The sequence below is a fragment of the Equus asinus genome, chromosome 21 (genome assembly GCF_041296235.1).
Source record: "Equus asinus isolate D_3611 breed Donkey chromosome 21, EquAss-T2T_v2, whole genome shotgun sequence".
Classification (NCBI taxonomy): domain Eukaryota; kingdom Metazoa; phylum Chordata; class Mammalia; order Perissodactyla; family Equidae; genus Equus; species Equus asinus.
Genome location: NC_091810.1, coordinates 48678223 through 48697748, shown reverse-complemented (window position 1 = coordinate 48697748; position 19526 = coordinate 48678223). Strand labels below are relative to the sequence as shown.

At 57.6% G+C, this 19526-nt stretch overlaps 1 protein-coding gene and 1 long non-coding RNA gene across 14 annotated transcripts in view; one reads left to right on the top strand and one right to left on the bottom strand.

Moving 5' to 3' along the window:
• Positions 1–19526, bottom strand: part of LOC123279611 (uncharacterized) — a 38982-nt gene that overhangs the window by 10417 nt on the left and 9039 nt on the right. The gene's annotated exons all lie outside the window — the stretch shown is intronic.
• SLC38A3 (solute carrier family 38 member 3) lies at positions 246–19468 on the top strand. 13 transcript variants are annotated; one of them, XM_070493343.1, is made up of 18 exons: positions 2538–2614; positions 6261–6409; positions 6514–6724; positions 9908–10062; positions 10153–10234; positions 10408–10523; positions 11095–11168; positions 11250–11342; positions 11444–11525; positions 12584–12666; positions 12759–12817; positions 13011–13172; positions 13254–13333; positions 13606–13706; positions 13941–14073; positions 14160–14304; positions 15229–15349; positions 19398–19468. In XM_070493343.1, exons 2-18 carry the CDS (start codon positions 6399–6401, stop codon positions 19451–19453), a joined length of 1764 nt encoding a protein of 587 aa, XP_070349444.1. In that variant the 5' UTR covers positions 2538–2614; positions 6261–6398; the 3' UTR covers positions 19454–19468. The 13 variants fall into 13 exon arrangements, with proteins under 13 accessions (XP_014695970.1, XP_070349449.1, XP_014695971.1 ...); XM_070493342.1 differs by lacking the exon at positions 19398–19468 and adding an exon at positions 15421–16357 and having other exon boundaries at positions 2539–2614; XM_070493345.1 differs by lacking the exon at positions 19398–19468 and adding an exon at positions 15421–16357 and having other exon boundaries at positions 2543–2614; positions 15229–15332.

The following is a 19526-nucleotide window of genomic DNA, read 5'->3' as shown; positions in this document are numbered from 1 at the left end:
AGGAGCTTTCCTGTCTAGACAGCCCATAAAGAGCACTTTAGACACCAAGGCTGGAGCTGTGTGGCAGGATGGCAAGAGCAGCCACAGGAAGTAAAAGAAGAGCTCGTTCTGCCTGGTGGCTTAGGCAGGGTTCTCAGAGGTGATCCTCCATTTGGCTGTTGAAGGACAAGTAAGAGTTTGCCAAGGAGGTGGGACAGGGTGGAGAACCAGGAGGGCAGAGACACAGGGAGGTGAAGGCTGGCACGTTCTGCGAACAGCAGGAACTTGTGGCCAGTCGGACAGTGAGGGAGGTGGAGAGGCCAACCAGAAAGAAGAGCAGGTAGGGAGAATATCAGGGAAGCCAGTTGGGTGTGAGGCAGGTGCCTGCAGGGTGTCCAAGGAGTCAGGGATACAGATGCTGGGCTCTGGGGAGGACCAGATTGGAGGTGAACATGGGGCACAGTTAGAGAGAGTCTTGGGGCACTGTGTGGCTGGTGTGCCAGGGGAAATGAGAGGAGGCTGCCTTACTGGAGGCTGAGAGGATGACTGAAGAGGGAAGAGGGGAGCATCTGAGTGACCCTGGGACCTTCAGGTCTGCCTCACATGTTCGGCAGTCTCTTGGGCCTGTGTCTCAGTTTCCCGAGATGGGGGAGTAGATGTGGGGGCTGGGCTGAAGGCTGAGATAAAGCTCCCCTCACCCTCCACTCCAGGTGGCTGCCGCCAATACTGTGGCAGCATGGATGGACATGCCCTCCAGCCTCGGGGAGAAGGCACCCAGCAGCTCTCAGAACCCCATTCGGCTGCCAGCTGTCCAGCCACCACAGGCTGGGCTGGGAGATTCGGCAGGTGGCGGGAAAGGCCTCAGAGCTGTGTTTGCCCTGGCGGGGGTCCAAGCCTAGCATCAACAAACAGGCAGCCCCTCCTCCAGCCTGGCCACAATTGGCCTGGCCCAGGGACCCCACATCACGCTGCCTCCTGGCCTCCCACAGCAGCCTAGCCCAGCCCACTCCTGCTCCCTCCCGTTTGGATTGAGGACCCCAAAACCCACATGCTGGGTGACCTTGAAGCCAGGTCTGGCCCCTCAGGAACTGCCAATGGGAGCACCCAGCCCTTTGCAAATGGCTTCTGTGAGCATCCAGGATGTCTGCAGGTGGGAAGTAGGGGGCAGACTGAGACCCTGGTCAGTACCTCTCCTACCTGACTCTGTCGCATGGGGAGTCCTCAAGCCCCTTTGAAGGCTGAGAGTCTTAGGTAAGCTCTGACTTGGGGGGGGACACCAGTCCCAGATCAGGAGGGAAAGTCCGTCCCTTGCTATTTTTCAGCCATCAGCAGGACGGGAGCTCGGGTGGTTTGAGGTTTTCAGGGATTGCCACCATCCTAATGCCCTTCTCTTTAGTCCCCGTCCTCTGGCACTCCCAGCACTCCCAGCCAAGCCGAGTCCCCTGCCCTTGGCTCATAGCTTGGGGCACTTCCTGTGACACAGAGGGAAACTGAGGTACGCTAGGGCTTGGCTGTGGTGGTGCTGTGAGTCAGTAGGAAGAGAATCCAAGAGTCCTGACTCCCAGCTCAAATAGGGGAGGGGTCAGGCCTGTCCTCCTAGGGCATTCCCCTCAGCACCGGGGAGGGGGCAGACATGACACAGAGACATCCAGCTTGCAGGAACAGCAGAGGCCATGGGATTAATCGGATCAGAGGCAATGGCTGAGAAGCAAGGGACACAGCTGTTCTGGGAACTCTCCCCACCCCAGCTCACCCCCAAGGTCAAGGCTTCCCCCAGCAGGGATGCCAGCTGGGCCTGGGGGCCCTTAACATCCACCACCCACCTCTGAGCACCAAGGCCTCGGGTGGGAAGCAGGCAGGGGTAAGAATGGGGACACTCTAAAACCTCTTCTCCCAGGGCAGCAAGTCCTAGACCTCACTCCCCAAGGGCAGACACAACTGTCTCCTACTCCTTAGAAATAATGAAACGAGGGGGCATAGCCAGGGAGATCCCAGGCAAGGCTCAGCACTAGCCAAGCCTGGCCCTCCTCCTGTCCTCACTGTCCCTACCCCTGTCTGTTCCAGCTTCAATCTCTTCTGAATATTTGGAGTGAAGACAGAGGAATGGATGCAGAGAACCCCCTCCTCACCCCGACCCCACCTCTGCATGGAAAGTGTGAGGCAGGCAGAAAGGACATTTTGTTGCCTGAGTGATGTCTGAAAGTCCCCCATGGAAATCACCCTTCCCTCAGGTAAGCATTGCCCGGTACGGCTCCTCTCGCTGAAGAGCCCCTCCTGTCCCCCCTCGGGAGCACAGAGCCTTTCAGGGATTAAGCAGGCACTCAGAGACCTGGAGAGAATCTGTTTTGGACTGAATAATTCCCCCCACTAGAATCAACTGAGCCCCTCCCAGAGCAGCTGATCTCCTACCTAGGGGCTCCTTGGCGCTCAGGTTGCCCCTTTACTCCAGACCTGCCCAGCCCCCTGCTCTCCCCAGACCAGCCCCTCCTCCCGCGGGCCGCTAGGGATTGGCGGGCGGGGGGCGGGCCCGGGGCGGGGCCGGGGCCCTTCATTCCCCTCCGCTGCGCTCCGCCGGGAGCAGAGCGGACTGCACTGGCCTGAGCGGAGCACCGCGCGTCCCCGCCCGCGAGGCCAGGTACCACTGGGGGCGCCAACCTCCAGCCCAGGGGCACCGGGTGGGCCCAGTCCTACTGTCCACCCTCTCGTCGGTAGCTGGGCTCTGAGCAGCTGCCCTCGCCCGCTCCGCCCCGGGCAGGCGCCCCAGGCTCTGGCAAGTCAGAGCCCCGCGCGCTCGGGGAGCAGATCTGGGGACCTGCGGGTCAAGACTCAGCTTCGAGCTTGAGCTGGTGTCCCGGGAGAGGCGCCTGGTCGTCTCGGGGCCTCTAGGCAGGGCCAGGCGGGACAGCCGGAGGTCGGCGGCACCCGGGGCTGGGGCCGCAAGACGCCTTGTTGGAGACTTGGGCGGTACGCGATGGGCCTCACGAGGCAGGGCCCGCGGGGACCGGCTGGAGAGGGTCCCGGAGGGGGGCATAAGAGGGGCCGGGAGCAGGCCTGGAACGCTGCCCCGACGGGCGCCTGACAGGCAAATCGGCCAGGCTGGCACGCCGGGAGTCTGAGTATATTTATCCCGGTTGCGTTGGGCAGGGGCTTGAGGGCAAATGGGGCCAGGCTGCCTGAGGGGCTGCAGGGCACATGTTGGTTCCCGAGCCCGTGCCATCTGCAGCTGGGCCAGCAGGCACGGCGGGCACAGGGCGCGTGTGGCTCCTTGGCCTGAAGGCGGGGCTCCGTGGGCGCTCCTCTCCGCCCCGCGCGGGGCGGGCGTGTGAGAGCCAGCACAGCGCGCCGGGCGGGCGGAGGGAAGGGAGTTCGACTTGGTTTGCAGGAGCCCGCCCCCGCCCGATTGGCCCCTTCGATTGGCCACAGCGAATGCGTGCGTTTGTTTACACCCGGGGAGGAGGAGGCCAGGGGCGGGGCCTGTGAGAAGCCCCCCCACCCCTACCCCCCACTCAGTGATCTGAGCCCTTGCAGTTGTGGGGCACATCGACCCAGGCCCATCCTTCCTTCAGCGCCAGTCCTGCCTTTCCTTCCAAGACTGCCTTTGGGCCACTGTGCTGTCCCTGGAAGAGGCCCTTGGACCTTCCACCCCTTCTTCCGCACTCAGTCTGGCATGGGGGCTCACTTCCTTCTGGAAAGGAAGCAAATCCCTCAGAGGTTCTCACTCTGGAGCATACAAAGCTGGAGCGATCTGGGGACAGTTTCATTCTGAGAGGGGAGGTTCTGCACAACCATGGAAGGCTTCCTGCGAGAAGCACCAAAAGTGGGAGGAATCCCAGGTAAATGAGGCCAGACTTGGCACATCTCTAAGAGGGCTGGAATGACTGGAATCAGGAATGAGAATTTCTGACTCCTGGGGGTTGGGGGTAGGGGGCTGTATCTCTGGGGAGGGTTAGGGGTACACATCTCAGAACTTGGTTCTGCCTGGGTCCATAGAGCCCCTGTGCTCACTGGCTTCTCAAGCCACCCTTTGTTCAGTACTGGTTCTTTTGGGCCATGTCACAAAAACCCCCCAGTCCAGGCTCCAGGTGACCAGACCATGAGAGTTGGTTGCTCCTGTCCTGATGCCAGCTGCCCTAGCAAGTAGCCTTGGAGCCCTGGACAAATGGAGAAACTGAGGCACAACAGGACAGGCTGGGTGGTTCATGGACTCTGGGTGGGGTCAGGAAAGGTTTTTGAGCTGAACAGAGTGCACCTAGAAAGTCTGGGCTGGGTGTGGGGACAGGCACTCAATTTGAGGGGAAAACGTGTTTTGAGGGAGTGACTGGCTATGAAGGAGGTACAGTTTTGGCATCTGTGTGCACAGAGAGCTGGGGTGGGATGTGCAGCCTATGCTGCAGTAGGATAGTGGCCCTGCAGAGGATATTCTAGTGTAGACACAGCAAGGGGCCAAGCGCCACTTGGAGCAGTTGAGATGAGCTGGGGGCTTGCTAAGAGCCTTGAACCCATTCCATTCATTTATCATTTACAGAGTACTCACTGTATACCCTGTGCACACTCAGTCTGGTGGGTAAAGGACTGGCCTTTGACTCTGGATAAGAAGACAGATGCAGGGGTGCACTCTAGAGGACCAGGCAGGGCTTCTGGGGGCCAAAGGGAAGAACCAGCTTCTGGGGCAGGACAGGCTTTCCGGCCATCAGCCAGGGGTGGCTTGGTTTTGAATTTCCGCTCTGCGGGCCACGTCCTGTACACAGCCTCTCAGCCGGCACGTCTGCACACGTGTGTAGCCACTGAGGATGGAGGTCACTCCAACATATCCATCTCCATGTATCTTTTCCATTCTGTGAGTAGACGAGGCATGGGTGCTAGAGCTTTCCAGGTGGGCCTGGCCTTGCGGCCCTTGTGGGCTCAGTCCCACCTCTGGAAGTCCCTGCACCTGGCTAATGGGGGCATAACCTGCCCTTGTGGGAACCTGGAAATGCTGTGCCAGCCATCTTGTGGTGTCCTGCAGAGTTCTGCCTTGTGATCCCTGAAGTGCCTACTGGGCCTGCTGCTCCCTCACCTGGGCCTCTGGCTCCCTCTCCCCTTCTTGCTCCTTCCAGGGCTCTCTCTGTCTCTCGCTGGCTGTGTCTTGTGGTCTCTTGCTGTCTTGCTGCCTCTGTCTCTTTCTCCATCTGGCTATTCTGACTGGTTGGCCATCTGTCTGTCTCTTACCTCTTTGGTTGTCTCTCTTTCTCTGTCTTCCTGTCTGAATATCTATTCTCCTCTCTCTCTCTGTATCTCTCTCTGTTTGTGTCCCTCTATATCCACCTGCATTTCTCTATCTCCCTGTGCCTCTATCCATCTCTGTCTGAATCAGTACACATGTATCGTGTGTGTACATTTTCTCTCCCTGTCTCTCTCTTCCCTCCCTCTGCCTCTCTCTGTTTCTTCCTAACATTGAATGGTGCCTCTCCTCCAGGCTGACCTTGCCTTTAGCCCCACATCGGGGTCTCTAATGAGTCCTGAGCTGCCCCCGGCCCCTGCTCCAGCTTTCTTTGGGGCCAGAAGTCCGGCTGTCCAAATATTTGGCCGCCTCCAGGGGATTCCGGGTCAGCAGGGAGGAGGATGGGCTGGCTGGCCCGGGGTCTCCCCTGCCCCTGGGGGGCCACAGGCACGTGATGTCCTGTCCTTTGCCTCAGCTGGGCCTTGGGCTGCACGTCCCTCTCAGCAGGCTGGCAGTGGGGGAGGTGGCTGTTGCTGGCTTTGGCCCAATCTTGAGCCAAGAGGTTCCAGCTGCAGCCTCCACTGGGGGCAGCCTAAGCAAGGAGGGTCTAGGGCTGGGCGGGAGGGTAGGTCTAGGTATCTGGGGTTAGGCCCAACTCTAAACATCTGTTGGATATCCAGAAGATGTACCCTGTCACAGGAAAGTCCACCTTCCGGCCCCAGCTGGGCCCCTCAGATCCTCCTAGACATTTCCGGATGCCCAGAACACAGAAGCACAGACCTCAGTCACCAGGGCCAGGAAGCTAGGGGATAAGGGATTGGTGTGGCCAATATGTCAATGTCCTGGGCCATTTGCCTTCCCCTGGATGTGCCCCCTCCTGCAATGCCACTCCCTCAGTACCCGCAGGATGTTGGCCACACAGTAGCCACTTACCCAGTGTTGTTGATGATGAGGGAGTACTGAATGGGGAACTTGATCTACTGGGGTCAAAATCTGGAGTTGTGGGTGTGGGGAAGAGGCAAAGGGTGTGTGTTAGTACCCTCCCCTCTTATGAATACCCTCTCACGTGCCCTATCCCTAGAACCCTGACCACAGCAATCAGCTCCCCACCAATCCCTGTGGCTGTGCCTTGAGAACATACAATTCAGATGTGTCCATTGAATTCAGTTTGACTGTTGACCAATAGCTTGTCCTAGGAGGGTGTTTTCCTTCTGAAGCCATGAGAAGCAGGTGAGCAGAGGGGTGCCACACTGGGAAGGGCACTTTTTTTTTTGTGAGGAAGACTAGCCCTGAGCTAACATTTGCCACCAATCCTCCTCTTTTTGCTGAGGAAGACTGGCCCTGAGCCAACATCCGTGTCCATCTCCCTCTACTTTATACGTGGGACGCCTACCACAGCATGGCTTGCCAAGGGGTGACATGTCCACACCCGGGATCCGAACCGGCAAACCCCAGGCCGCTGAAGTGGAACGTGCAAACTTAACCGCTGCACCACCAGGCTGGCCCCACAGGAGGGACACTTTGTCTCAGCGAAGGAGGGGAGTGGTAAGGATGGGTGAGCTGGAACTAGGGGCAGCCCTCATCCCTGAGGCCCTAGGGATAACCACAGTGGACACTCAAGTCAGGCCAGCTGCCTCTCCCCTGAGATGTGGGCTGAGGTTAGGGCTTTCCAGGCACAGGAAGCCTGGGGGCCATGGGAGCAAGCTCTGGGGTCTGTGCCTCCATCCGCACATATGGCCATGGGACTGAGGAAGGGACAGCATAGAAGCCTCCCTGTAGCCAGCCTGCTACTGCAGACCCACTTATGTCCTGAGCACTGGGGAGGAAATCAGGGCTCAGAGCCCTAGTGGCTCCCAGGACCTCGATCCTGGGACAGAGGTGTACTTCCCACAGCAGCTGACACAAGCAGTGGCCCCCAAGGTGGCCTAGATTCCTGGGCCTTGAAATCTTTAATTAGCCAAACTCAACACCTGCCGAGGTGTGCCTGACAAATTCTCACCCTATGATTCCTCCGTGGGTGGGCGTTACCTGCAGCACTATCCCTGTGGCTCCTGGCCCCTCCTGGCCCTTATCTCCCAGCAAAGCAAACAGGCCCCAGGGCAGTGGCCTGGGCCATTGATTTACTGCCCAAGCCCATGCTGCACCCATGAAAGATGCCATTCTGATGACTTGCTCAAGGTCACAGTGATCGCCCCATCCCAGAGCCTGACCCCTCTCTGGGAGCCTACAAACTGCTCTGGAGGCAAAGGCCATGAGGAGTCTCCTCACTGTGTCCCCAGCTTTGGCCAAACCTCACGGAATCCCTGGAGGACAGGAAGACACTGAGGTCATGAGCAGGGAACACTCTGCCCATGGTCACACAGTGAGGCAGGCCTCACATTCAGTTGCAGAAGGAGCCATAAGATGGGGGACGTGTTTGGGGATTTTGTCCCTTCCAGATTGGAAGCCACTTGAGGAAGGATATTCCATGTCCTCTGTGGGATCTCAGGCTGGCCTGAGACCCAGGAGTGACTGGTCGTAATAGGCCCTGAAGGTCTAGGCCTTGGTTCTTCTGGGGGAATGGAACCAAAGGCACCATGGCCATGACCATGCCATGGGCTCTGGTCTCTCTAGAGGCAATGCCTGGCTGCTAGGGAAGGACATTAAGGCAGAAAAGGGTACTTTGTCCGGGCTGCCAACTCAGCACTCTGTGGACCTGTCCCAGCCTGCCCAGGGCGGGAGGCCCAGCAAGGGCAACCCCAGCTGAGAGGCAGGGGGCACTCTGGAGTGATTCTGGAGACCAGGTGCTGGCATCTCAACAGCAAGCTGGGATCTTTGGAGGGGTGCTGATGGTGAGGCTCAGGCCTTGAAGATAGGCTGAACTTGGGGACTCTGGTCCAGGGGAAGAGGGCGCTAGAAGAGATGTTCACATTGTCATGGTCCTGTATGGACAGGGCTGGAGGAGAGAAGGGTGCAGAAGTGCAGCATCAGAGAAAGGAGAGGCAGATTGAGGGGGTCCAAGGGTGCTAGGTGCCACCCCAGGCCTGAGGTGCCTGGGATCTGAACTATGGCCTAGGGTTGCCTGGGATAATGGTGGGGTGATCCTCTGGTCAGTTCTGTATGGCTGCTGCCTCCCCGGCAGTGGGGCCTGAGGTCTGAAACTTGTGGCCCCAGCCTAGCCTCCCCTACCCACCCATAGCCCTGAGTGCTAAGTTTGAGACCCCTCGTGCTCCAGGTTCAAGAGCAGACCTGGGACCATCAGGATCTGAAGGGGGTATGAGGGATTCAGGGCAGGATTCAGGGTTCCCAAGTGGAAGGGGTGCCACAGTGTCAAGACCAGGCTCTGGCTGACCTGCCTGGCAGTTCTGCCCCCTCTCTGTTTTGGGGGGTTTTTTTGAGGAAGATTAGCCCTGAGCTAACTACTGCCAGTCCTCCTCTTTTTGCTGAGGAAGCCTGGCCCTGAGCTAACATCGTGCCCATCTTCCTCTACTTTATATGTGGGACGCCTACCACTGCATGGTGTGCCAAGCGGTGCCATGTCCACACCTGGGATCCAAACCGGCGAACCCCGGGCCGCCGAGCAGCGGAACATGTGAACTTAACCGCTGCGCCACCGGGCCGGCCCCACTGCCCCCTCTCTGGTCTCCACTCTGGTCTCAGCTCTCCTGCTGGCCTGTCTGGCCTTCAGGATGTCCTTATAGATCCTGAGGGCACTGTGCCCAGGTACCTTCTGGGCTTGGGGTAGATGGCTCCCAGCCCCAGTGATGGGAGAGGGACCAGTGAGTTATCTGGGCAGTGGGCAGGGTTGGGGGGCTCTGAGTTCCTGGCCTGGGGCTCCAGGAAATGAGGAATCTGCTCAAACAGTCCACTCGTGGTGGGTGGGCACCTAAGGAGGGAGGATTCCCTAGCAGCGGAGGAGAGGCTTGAAGGAGAACATGGCCCTGAGACCAGGGCTGTGTGGAAGGTGAGGCTTGTGTGGCCCAGAGAACTGGGCCCTGGGGCACCCATTTCCTGGAAGGCCCCCTGAGGGCTCTTTGCAGCCAGGTGGGCAGGGCCCAGGTGTCCAGCTACCCAGCACCGCCTCAGGCCTCCTGGCTCCAAGAGCGGGGGGGTGTGGGGGAGAGCTGGGGGGGTAGCCTCTGCGCCTGCCGTTCCCAGCGCCAGCTCTCAGCCCACAGAGGGTCCTTTGTTCTGACTGCCAGCAGTGCCCGCCGGGCGGCTGGGAACAGGGCCCACAGTCCTAACCCTCTCCTGAGGCCTCCAGCCGTTGGGCAGTGCCATTCTAGGTTGACTAGGAGGCCCCTGGCACACAGGACTGGCACAGGAAAACGTCTCCCAGTATTAATGTTGAGGAGGGGGATTCAGTCCAGGGCCCACCCCCAGAGTAGGGTCTGGAGGCCTGGACTCAGCATCTCGGGGTCCTGGCACCACTGGGCTCTGAACTCAGGTCATCCAGCTGACCCTCACTTCACAGATGGGTAAAGTGAGACCCCAAGGGCTTGCCTGGACTGGTGTGTGTGTAGGGGGGTGGTTATATACTGGCTGAGATGGCCCCTCAGGATGTCCTGGAGGACCCAGTGTCCAAGCTCTACTCCCCCAAAGGCAGGGCCCAGAGAGGGAGCAAGCAGAGCTGCATGTGCACGTATGTCCTTAGTGACCCTCTGGGAGGTGTGCTACGGCAGCAGACTTATGGGAGGCTGGGCCATGGGCCCAAGGAGCTGGGTAATCAGAGGACCATCTGTTCTTCAGATTTCTGACTGTATTGGTGTGAGAGCCAGTGCTCCTCGTGGTGGTGCCCGAGCCATGGAGGCACCTGTGCAGACAGAGATGGTGGAGCTGGTGCCCAACGGCAAACACTCGGAGGGGCTACTCCCAGTTGTCACCCCTACGGCAGGCAACCAGAGGTGAGCAGAGGAGAGACCCAGCTATGGCTCAGGGCAGGGTGTAGGGCAAGGGGCTGGAGCTGAGTTGCCTGCCCTGGACTGTGCCTGCAGGGTTGAAAGCCCCAGACGGAGCTGTGTTGAGGGTGAGGGCTTCCTACAGAAAAGCCCCAGCAAGGAGCCGCACTTCACTGACGTGAGCTGGGGCAGCAGGGGGCGCTCAAGGGCATCATTGGGAGCTTGGGTGCAGTAATGAGGCGCTCTGGGGCAGCGATGGGAGGCTGAGGGACGGTGATGGCAAACACTGAGATGCCCTCCATGCCTTGATGACTCCCCCCATCCCTCCTCATTTCACTCTGGTGCCTGCAGTTCGAGGGGAAGACATCATTCGGGATGTCAGTGTTCAACCTCAGCAATGCCATCATGGGCAGTGGCATCCTCGGGCTCGCCTACGCCATGGCCAATACGGGCATCATCCTTTTCCTGTGAGTGCCGTCAGCAAACCTTCTAAAGATAGGAGCCCTAAACAGGCCACCAACTATGACCTCCCAGGACCTGCCAGTTCCTGCCCAGACTACAGTGGGTGGGCACTTACACTCAACCCAAACCACGGCTAAAAAAACCAGCCATGGCCAGACAAATATACCTCACTTCCCAGTAAAGCCACTGAGATTACGACACAAGGCCAGCGTAACAGGCCTGAGTCTGTCCTTCTACCATTTTTACACGTAATGGACAAATCCCCATGCCCAGGCCTTGTGTGGACACATGTGTCCCTACCTGGGAGCTCTGCCCTGCAGCCTAAATGGAAAACATGTTTGTTCTAAGAACTCAAGGGGAGGTGCTGCTCAGAGGATTCCTTCTGGGTCATGGCCCACACTGGATCAAACTGGTGGTGGGTGTTCACCACCTCTGGAGCCTGCTGAGCTTGCTTCCACACCTGTTAGGGGTCCAGACAACTGAGTCACAGACCCCACACACCCAGGCCTCCCAAAGCTCACCACCCCTGCAAGCCAGGGAAGCCCCCAGTAGCCTCTCTTCATCCATCTTCCCCAGGTTCCTGTTGACAGCCATTGCCCTGCTCTCCAGCTACTCCATCCACCTGCTACTCAAGTCCTCAGGGATTGTGGGTGAGCCTCAAACCCAACCTGTGGCAGGGGAGGGGTGGACTGGGGAGAGCACTCTGACTGTCCTAACTCCCTGATCTGCAGGCATCCGTGCCTATGAGCAGCTGGGCTACCGTGCCTTTGGGATGCCAGGAAAGCTGGCAGCGGCCCTGGCCATCACACTGCAGAACATTGGAGGTGAGGCTGGAGGGCAGACACAGGTGGGTGGTGGGCAGGTGGACAGTCTGAAGGCTGTCTGGTTTGACTGACACTAGTGCCTGCCCACCCCTCTCCCCCAGCCATGTCCAGCTACCTGTACATCATCAAGTCGGAGCTGCCCCTCGTCATACGGGCCTTCCTGAACCTTCAGGATCACACCTCGTGAGCCCCAGGGTGGGGCGGGCTGGGTGAAGGCGGGAGGCCCTAGTCTACCCCTCCACGACCACACTGGCCCTGGAAGCCCAGGCTGGGCTAATGGGAGAGACGAGACAGAGTCTACAAGTGGCTGGTGGAGCGGCTGAGAGCTGCCTCAGAGTCAACATTCAGTCACCTGGGGGAACCCCTCAGGAGGGCCACGTGGGGGCCAGGGGTGCTGAGGCTGAGGAAGCTGGGCCCTGCCTGGCCCTGGACCCAGCCTGTGAGTGGGGGGGGACCTGAAAGCCTAAGGCTTAGCTCTAAGCGCCTGCTATTCCTGACTGTGGCTTGCGTGTTAACAACCCCCCCCCCCCAAAGAAATTAAGCCCCTGGTGTCCCAGTTGCCCATCAACAGTTTAGCCAGCACTGATGACATCAACCATGTTTTGTGGGTGGGGCAGAGAAGACAGCCAGGCCCTGCCCTTGGCAACACAGCCCAGGCAAGAGGGGCTGTGAAGCTGAGAATAGCTCTAGGGAGGAGGGAAACAGCTAGGTTTCTGCCCCTGGGCCCTGGGGGCCTTTCCCAAAGGGTTGGCCTTTGGGCTTGCCTGTGAAGGAGGGTCCCATTCCTTACGCCTTTAATTCCCCACGCCCCGTGTCCTTTAGGGGTGTGGGGCAGGATGATGCAGGATGCACAGGATGATGCAGAAGGGGTACAGGTTGTTGGCAAGTCCCTGGGACTCCCATGGAAAATGCCCCACGGCCCAGAGCCAGGTTCTTTCATCTCTCCCACCTCCCTGGGTCCCTTGGGGCCACTCCCTGGGGTGGCTGGACCCAGATCTGTGTGTCCTGAGAAAAACAACAGCAGTGACTATAATCGTAATGGTTACCAAGCAGGAGCCTTACTCCTTACCTCCCCCAGAATGAAAGTTCTGTGAGAATGCCCATTTGCAGATGGAGAAGGGAAGACTCAGAGCTGTGGAGAAGTATGGCACCACTGGTGACCCTCACTGCGGGTAGAGGCAGGCGGCTCCACCCGAGACTGGATGGGCTCTGATCTGGGCTCCTCACTCCCATCCCTGCAGGGACTGGTACGTGAATGGGAACTACCTGGTGATCCTGGTCTCTGTCATTGTCATTCTGCCCCTGGCACTGATGCGGCAGCTTGGTGAGTGTGGTGGAGCCAGGGCCTTGGAGGGGGATGTTGGAGGGATGCACAGAAGGGGACCCCCAGTCTCACAGCACCCCGCAACTTTTCAGGCTACCTGGGTTACTCCAGCGGTTTCTCTCTCAGCTGTATGGTGTTCTTCCTAATTGCAGTGAGTCACCCTCCATCCTGGTTGAGGGAGGGGGCACGTGTCCTAAGAGAGTCCTCTGTCAGAGAAAGGGGGCAGATCTCTCTGGGAAGCCTGGGTTAGAAGGCAGCTCCTCCAGTCCTGATCTAGATGTGGCTTCATAGTGACTTCCCAGACAGCCTAACCTAGCCCCAATACCCTTATCCTCCCCCCACAGGTCATCTACAAAAAGTTTCATGTGCCCTGTCCGCTGCCCCCCAACTCCAACACCACAGGCAACGTCAGCCTCACGGAGGTCATCAAGGAGGAGGTACCACTGGAGGTGGAGACTGAGGCCGCAGCCTTCTGCACCCCAAGCTACTTCACACTCAACATACAGGTTCTGATGGGCCAGGGTGGGGGTAGGGGACCCTGTGAGAGTATGAGGGGCTGCCTTAACAAAGTTCCCATGTCTCCCCAGACGGCATACACTATCCCCATCATGGCCTTCGCCTTTGTCTGCCACCCCGAGGTGCTGCCCATCTATACAGAACTCAAAGAGTAGGTGTCCCTGGCTGGGAGAGGGAGTAGCGGGTGCCTTGAGCTTGTTTGTGGAGAATGGATGTGGTCCTGAAAGGGAGGAAGACAGTGACAAGAGCCAAGTCATTTTATCAAAGATCTCTATGGCTGCCGTGAGGGCTGACAGGGGGCAAGAAGGAGGCTTCCTCAGATGCCAGATGGTGAGAGTGTGGTGCCAGAGGGACCCTGGGGCATATGGGGGTCTCCCAGTGTGACCCAGCTTGGCACCAATCCCCTTCCCTGCTGCCCCATAGCCCCTCCAAGAGGAAGATGCAGCACATCTCCAACCTGTCCATCGCCGTCATGTATGTCATGTACTTCCTGGCTGCCCTCTTCGGCTACCTCACCTTCTACGGTATGGCTGGACCATGGGGTCAGAGGCAGAGGCCAGGCTGGGGGGCAGGGGACTGGCCGATGGCCATGGCACCCTGCATACTATAGGCACTCAGTAGGTGTGTGATGCCTAACTGTGCCCTGCAGCTGTGGAGGTGAGTCTATTGCCACTCCCCACAGCATCAGGGTCAACCCAGGCTCAGAGTCCAACCTCCTCCCTGGGCCACCTGCTGATCACCCTCCCTGCCTGCCACAGACGGGGTGGAGTCAGAGCTGCTGCACACCTACAACAAGGTGGACCCATTTGATGTGCTGATCCTGTGTGTGCGTGTGGCTGTGCTGACGGCAGTCACGCTCACAGTGCCAATTGTTCTGTTCCCGGTGAGCTGGTAGGCAGATGGCCTGGTGGCCAGACTAAGGGTGGGTGGGACTGATAGGGTTGACAGATTGATGACTCTCACCTCCTGGCCCCCAGGTGCGCCGCGCCATCCAGCAGATGCTCTTTCAGAGCCAGGAGTTCAGTTGGCTGCGACACACACTCATTGCCACTAGCCTACTCATTTGTATCAACCTGCTGGTCATCTTTGCCCCCACCATCCTGGGCATCTTCGGGATCATTGGTAAGGGTCTGGCCCTGCTATGTATGGAGGCAGGGTATTGCCCCAGAGAATTTCCCTTATGCAAATCCTGGCAGATTCCTGAGCTCATGCCCTACATTTAAGTGATGACTGCTTGGCCTCTCATCTGAGATTTTATCTTTAAGGCTATTCTAATTGCTTTTGAAGACTTGGAACCACTGTCCTCCTCACTGGGGGACAGGATGGAGCCCAGGGGTCAGGGGCTTCCACAAAGGGTCTCGCTGGGTCTCGTCCCCATTTCATATACAAGAAAACTAAAGTTCAGAGTGATTAACGGAGTAGCAGGGCCATACAGTTGGTAAGTGGGGAGCCTTGATTCAGCCCAGGATCATAGGACTACAGGTTTGGTGCTCTGTCCCTTGTCCCATCCCAGCTGGGGCTCTGAGTTGGAAGATCAGAAATTCTGAGATATCTTTGGGGCGACCCAACTCAGGAGACTGACTCTCCAACCCAAGTCTGCAGGGGCTGACACACAGACCTGGGGACTGAGTATCATGGCTATCATAGACAGGACTCTTGCTTCTGTATGTCTGAAATCCAACTCAAAATGAATTAAGCAGAAAGGAATGTACTGGCTGAAATAATGGAAAAGCCTTCAGGAATAGTTATATCCAGGAGCCCAGTATCCTCAAGGCTTTGTCTCTATCTCTTGGCTTGCCTTTCCTCTTTGCTAGCTTCGTTCACTGACAGATTCTTCTGACACCAACAACACTATCTTCCATCCTGGTGGACAGTGAACACGGGAAGGGGCTGGTGGGCTCTCCAGAATCAGGCAGAGCTCTCAAGTGGAGTCTTGTGATGAGACACCTCCAACAAGGAATATTTGATCTCATAAAAGGGTCCACCCCCGAACCTTAGCCAATAGGTGGACATGAGCCAGCAGTGGCCATGCCTTGTACTTTGCAGGTGCCACATCTGCCCCATGCCTCATCTTCATCTTCCCTGCCATCTTCTACTTCCGCATCGTGCCCACTGAGAAGGAACCGGCAAGGTCTACCCCCAAAATCCTGGTGCGAAGGGCCTGGAGGTCAGTGGGCTGGTGTGGGACTGAGGAGGCTGCCCTGACCTCAGACCTGACCCTGACTTCTGACCCCACAGGCCCTTTGTTTCGCTGTGCTTGGCCTCTTGCTGATGACCATGAGCATGAGCTTCATCATCATTGATTGGGTCTCGGGGACTGGCCATCATGGAGGAAGCCACTAGGATGACCCCCATCCTATTCTGTCTGCCTGTCCTAGTACCCCCACCCAGACTCTTCAGCCCCTGCTCCCACCCAGTGGCCAGTCAGGGGGGAGGAGGAAGACGTGGCTAACGCTGTGGCATTTGGCCCTGCCCCACATCTTCTCTGTGGAAGATTTTTGTTAAAAAGCCAGGACCAAGGCCCTTGGGCCACTACCCTGCTGGGCTCCCAGGCTCTAGGGGCTTCCTGAGCTGGGGGCAGGGCGAGGCTGTACCCCTGCTTCCTTCCTGTTGCCTCAGATCCTACCCAAGCCCCTTATCCCTTATACAGATGCATACACTGAGGCCTAGCAGCTGCCTCTGAGGTCACACAGACTGTAGGGGCACATAGAGCTGGGACCCAGGTCTACAGCCATCCCCCCACCCTGCTGCTGGGCCATCAATTGCACCCTAGGGCCTCACCTCCCTCAGCCCTCTTGCCTTCCCTCCTTCTGTCCTCGAGGTCCCTTTCAGGCACTTGGGCTCAGGCCCTTGGATACTCTTGTCCCCTTCTCCCGTCCCCTCCACTGGGAGCAGGCCCCTCCACCCTATACCTGGAGCCAGCAGGCTCTTCTGAGGGTGAGGCTGATGTGGGTACACCCAAGGGACCCCTGCCCTGAACTTTCAACAGTCCCGGGGAGGCTGGGACTCCCCCCATGTCAAGCCTGGCCCATTGCTCACATTTCACTGCTGGGAGAAGAGCAAGCCTGGGGCCCAGAGCGCCTCTGCCTCTAGGAGTCAAAGACCCCAGGGGCCAATCTGGGGCAGGGATGGAGAGGCTGGCAGCCCCCTTTTATAAATATTATACATAAGATCAGCTGTGTTTTATATTCTTGATCTCCATGGTCCCTGGGTTCCTGGAAAGTGGGGTGGGAGCCAGGACATGGATGGTGATGGAGGCCCCTCCTGCCTCTCCCTGGGATGAAGGTGGGGACAGGGCGAGTCCCCTAACCCACCCCACCCCCTGCCTCCCAAACCAATGAGTGGTATGCTCAGACCGGGTTCTGGACCCGGGCCAGGCTCAACACAGACCTGCTTTCTCACGGGGTGAGGTGGGGAGGAATTAATGAGGCCTCAGGAAATGGGACAGAGAGAGGCCTCCGGAAGGAGGCAACGTGAGATGCATCCCCAGCAGCTTCAGGGAGGGTCTGAGCAGGGGGCAGCAGAGCTCTGCGGAAGCCCTGCAGAAGGGCCCCCTGCCCTCCCCTTGCTGCCATGTCAACCCTCTGTCAATGCCTTGAGTCTGGGGACAAAAATCCAAGGATCCTGTGCCCTGTCAGGCTGATCTTTTATTAACAGTAAAACCCACTATGAATAAAGGTGGGTCTGTGAGTCGCTGTATGTGGGGGCTGAGTTTGAGTTGGGGAGTCCAAAGCTGGGCAGGGGCTACAAGGATGCAGGGCAGCCCCAGGTGCCCTGGCCTGGGTGGGACTTGGAAGCTGCCCATTGCCTGGGGCAGGCCTGCATCAGCTGGGACCCAGCAGGGTGGAGCTGCACAGGCCTTGGCACCAAAACCTCATTAGGAGAGACCCCGCACCCGGCTGGGCCGCCGGGGAAAGGGCAGCAGGAAAAATCCAGTTTGAACTGGCAAGGAGGCTGCCAGCTTGGGAAACCCCTGAAGAAAGAATTTCCTCAAGCTGGTAGCCACTAGGCCCATGACAGTGCCAGCTGGTCAGAGAGGGTCTTCCTGAGTCCAGTTCCCATCAGCTCCAGGCGCCTGACTCAAGCCTGGGGTCTCACCCAGGAGCCCTGTAGCCCCAGGAAAGAGCTGGATCCTGGCCTAGAGGGGGCTACTGCCCAGAGTGCCCTGGTATGAGGGGCTGTGCTCTGGGGATCTCTGGCTTATTCCTCATCAGAAAAGACTGTAGCCCTGCCTGGGACACTTGGCTCCTGGGGAGTGTGAGGCAATAAAGGACAGGGTGCATCCTGCAGACAGACCCTGGGGTCTTTTCCCACACTCCCTCTATCCAAAGAAAGCTGCAAGTCAGAGCAGCAGCAGGGCTGCCTGGAGTCTCTTCAGTCCCCAGGCCTGGCTTCAGGCCTCTCAGACCAGGGGGATGTGCTGAGAGCAGCTCCTACCCCCCGCCCCCTCAGCTGGGGTGGAGGAAGGATGCTGACCCCGAGAGGCCATCCCATCTCTCCCTGCCCAGCAAGGGCTCCTCCAGCCTGACCAGTGGGCAGCAGGCTCCTGGGGGAAGGGGCCAGGCGATGTGGCCACTATACTATATCCAGAAACCAAGTGACCACGAGACTGTTTGAAAATGAGTATCCCTTGTCCCTGGCTGTCAAATTCCAGCCACTCGGCCTCTATGAGGATGAGTGTGCAGGCCCTTGGTCAGCATTAACCTTTTTATATGTTTTGAAAAATTCCCAGGTTTTTTCCTTTTGTTTTTGGCTCTTTAAAAATTGCTCTGAAAAAAAATTTGCTCTGCTTGAAATATTGACAAGATAAAGCAGTCAGAAAGCTGAGCATGGTGGCACAGTGGTTAAATTTGCACGTTCCACTTCTCAGCAGCCCGGGGTCCACCAGTTTGGATCCCGGGTGTGGACATGGCACCGCTTGGCAAAAGCCATGTTGTGTTGGGCATCTCACGTATAGAGTGGAGGAAGGTGGGCATGGATGTTAGCTCAGGGCCAGTCTTCCTCAGCAAAAAGAGGAGGATTGGCAGTAGTTAGCTCAGGGCTAATCTTCCTCAAAAAAAGAAAGAAAGAAAGAAAGAAAGAAAGTTGAGCACAGAGGTCTTCTATTTTTCTTTTCTCTGCTTATAGCAGAAAAACAAGATAATATAGACCAGGACAAGGGGACAAAGCATGGGCCTTGGTCTCCCTGCCCAGCAGCAGCCCTGCTTGCACCCACCTCACCTGTGTACACATGCATTCGCATATCGACTGAAAAGGAATTCATTCATTCAGCAAGTATTTCCCAGAATTTCCTATATGCCAGGCACTCTTCCAGCACCAGTGCATACAGCAGTGAACAAAGTGAAGACCCTGCCTTCTTTGAACTTACATTCTAGGTGGGGGATTGGATTCAGACCAGAAACATGAAACATTATCAGTAAGTTATGTCATTTGTTAAAAGACGCTCAGTACTATAGGAAGTAAAAATGGCAAGGTAAGCGCGATGAAGAACAGGGAGTTGAGAGGTGGGTCAGGGTGGGCCCCACGGAGAAAGGGACGTTTGATCAGAGATTTAAAGAGGGAGGAAGCCATGTGGATGCCTGCAGGGAACACTCAGCTAAAGGGACCAGCCAGTGCAAAACCTTAAGGCAGAATATGCCTGGCATGTGAGAGGAGCAACCAGGAAGCCATTGTGGCTGACGCTGAGCGAGGCGGGAGATGGTAGAAGGGGCGAGTGGAGGCTAATGAGGGGAGCAGATGTTGTAGGGCGTTGTCAGCCACCATAAAGACTTTGGATTTTTCTCTGGGAAAGCTAAGAGTCAATGCAGGGTCTTGAACTGAGGAGGGTGCAGGATGTGATTCAGTTGCTACTGCAACTCTTAATTTTTTATTTTTTTTGAGGAAGATTAGCCCTGAGCTAACATCTGCTGCCAATCTTCCTCTTTTTGCTGAGGAAGACTGGCCCTGAGCTAACATCCGTGCCCATCTTTCTCTGCTTTATATGTGGGATACCTGCCACAGCATAGCCTGACAAACGGTGTGTAGGTCCACACCCAGGATCCCAACCAGCGAACCCCAGGCCGCTGAAGCGGAATGTGCGAACTTAACTGCTGCACCACCAGGCCGGCCCAGCAACTCTAAATTTTAAATGGATTATTCTGGGTGCTGTACTGAAACTAGACTCCAGGATGGGGGATGGGGAGCCAAGGTTGACACTGACACGAGGGCTATTGCAGGTGTTCCTGACAGACATGTCAAGCGGCTCAGCCCAGATGGTGGCACGGTTGGGTGAGATGCTGGGCTGGTTCCGAAGGTGAGATGGTGGGGTTCTCTGATGGATTGGGTAAAAGGGGAGGGGCAGAGAC

Coding starts and splice junctions, on each gene's coding strand:
- SLC38A3 (XM_070493341.1), top strand. Junction 13,173..13,253: donor ACTTCACACTCAACATACAG/GTTCTGATGGGC, acceptor ATGTCTCCCCAG/ACGGCATACACTATCCCCAT. Junction 14,305..15,228: donor GGGCATCTTCGGGATCATTG/GTAAGGGTCTGG, acceptor TGTACTTTGCAG/GTGCCACATCTGCCCCATGC.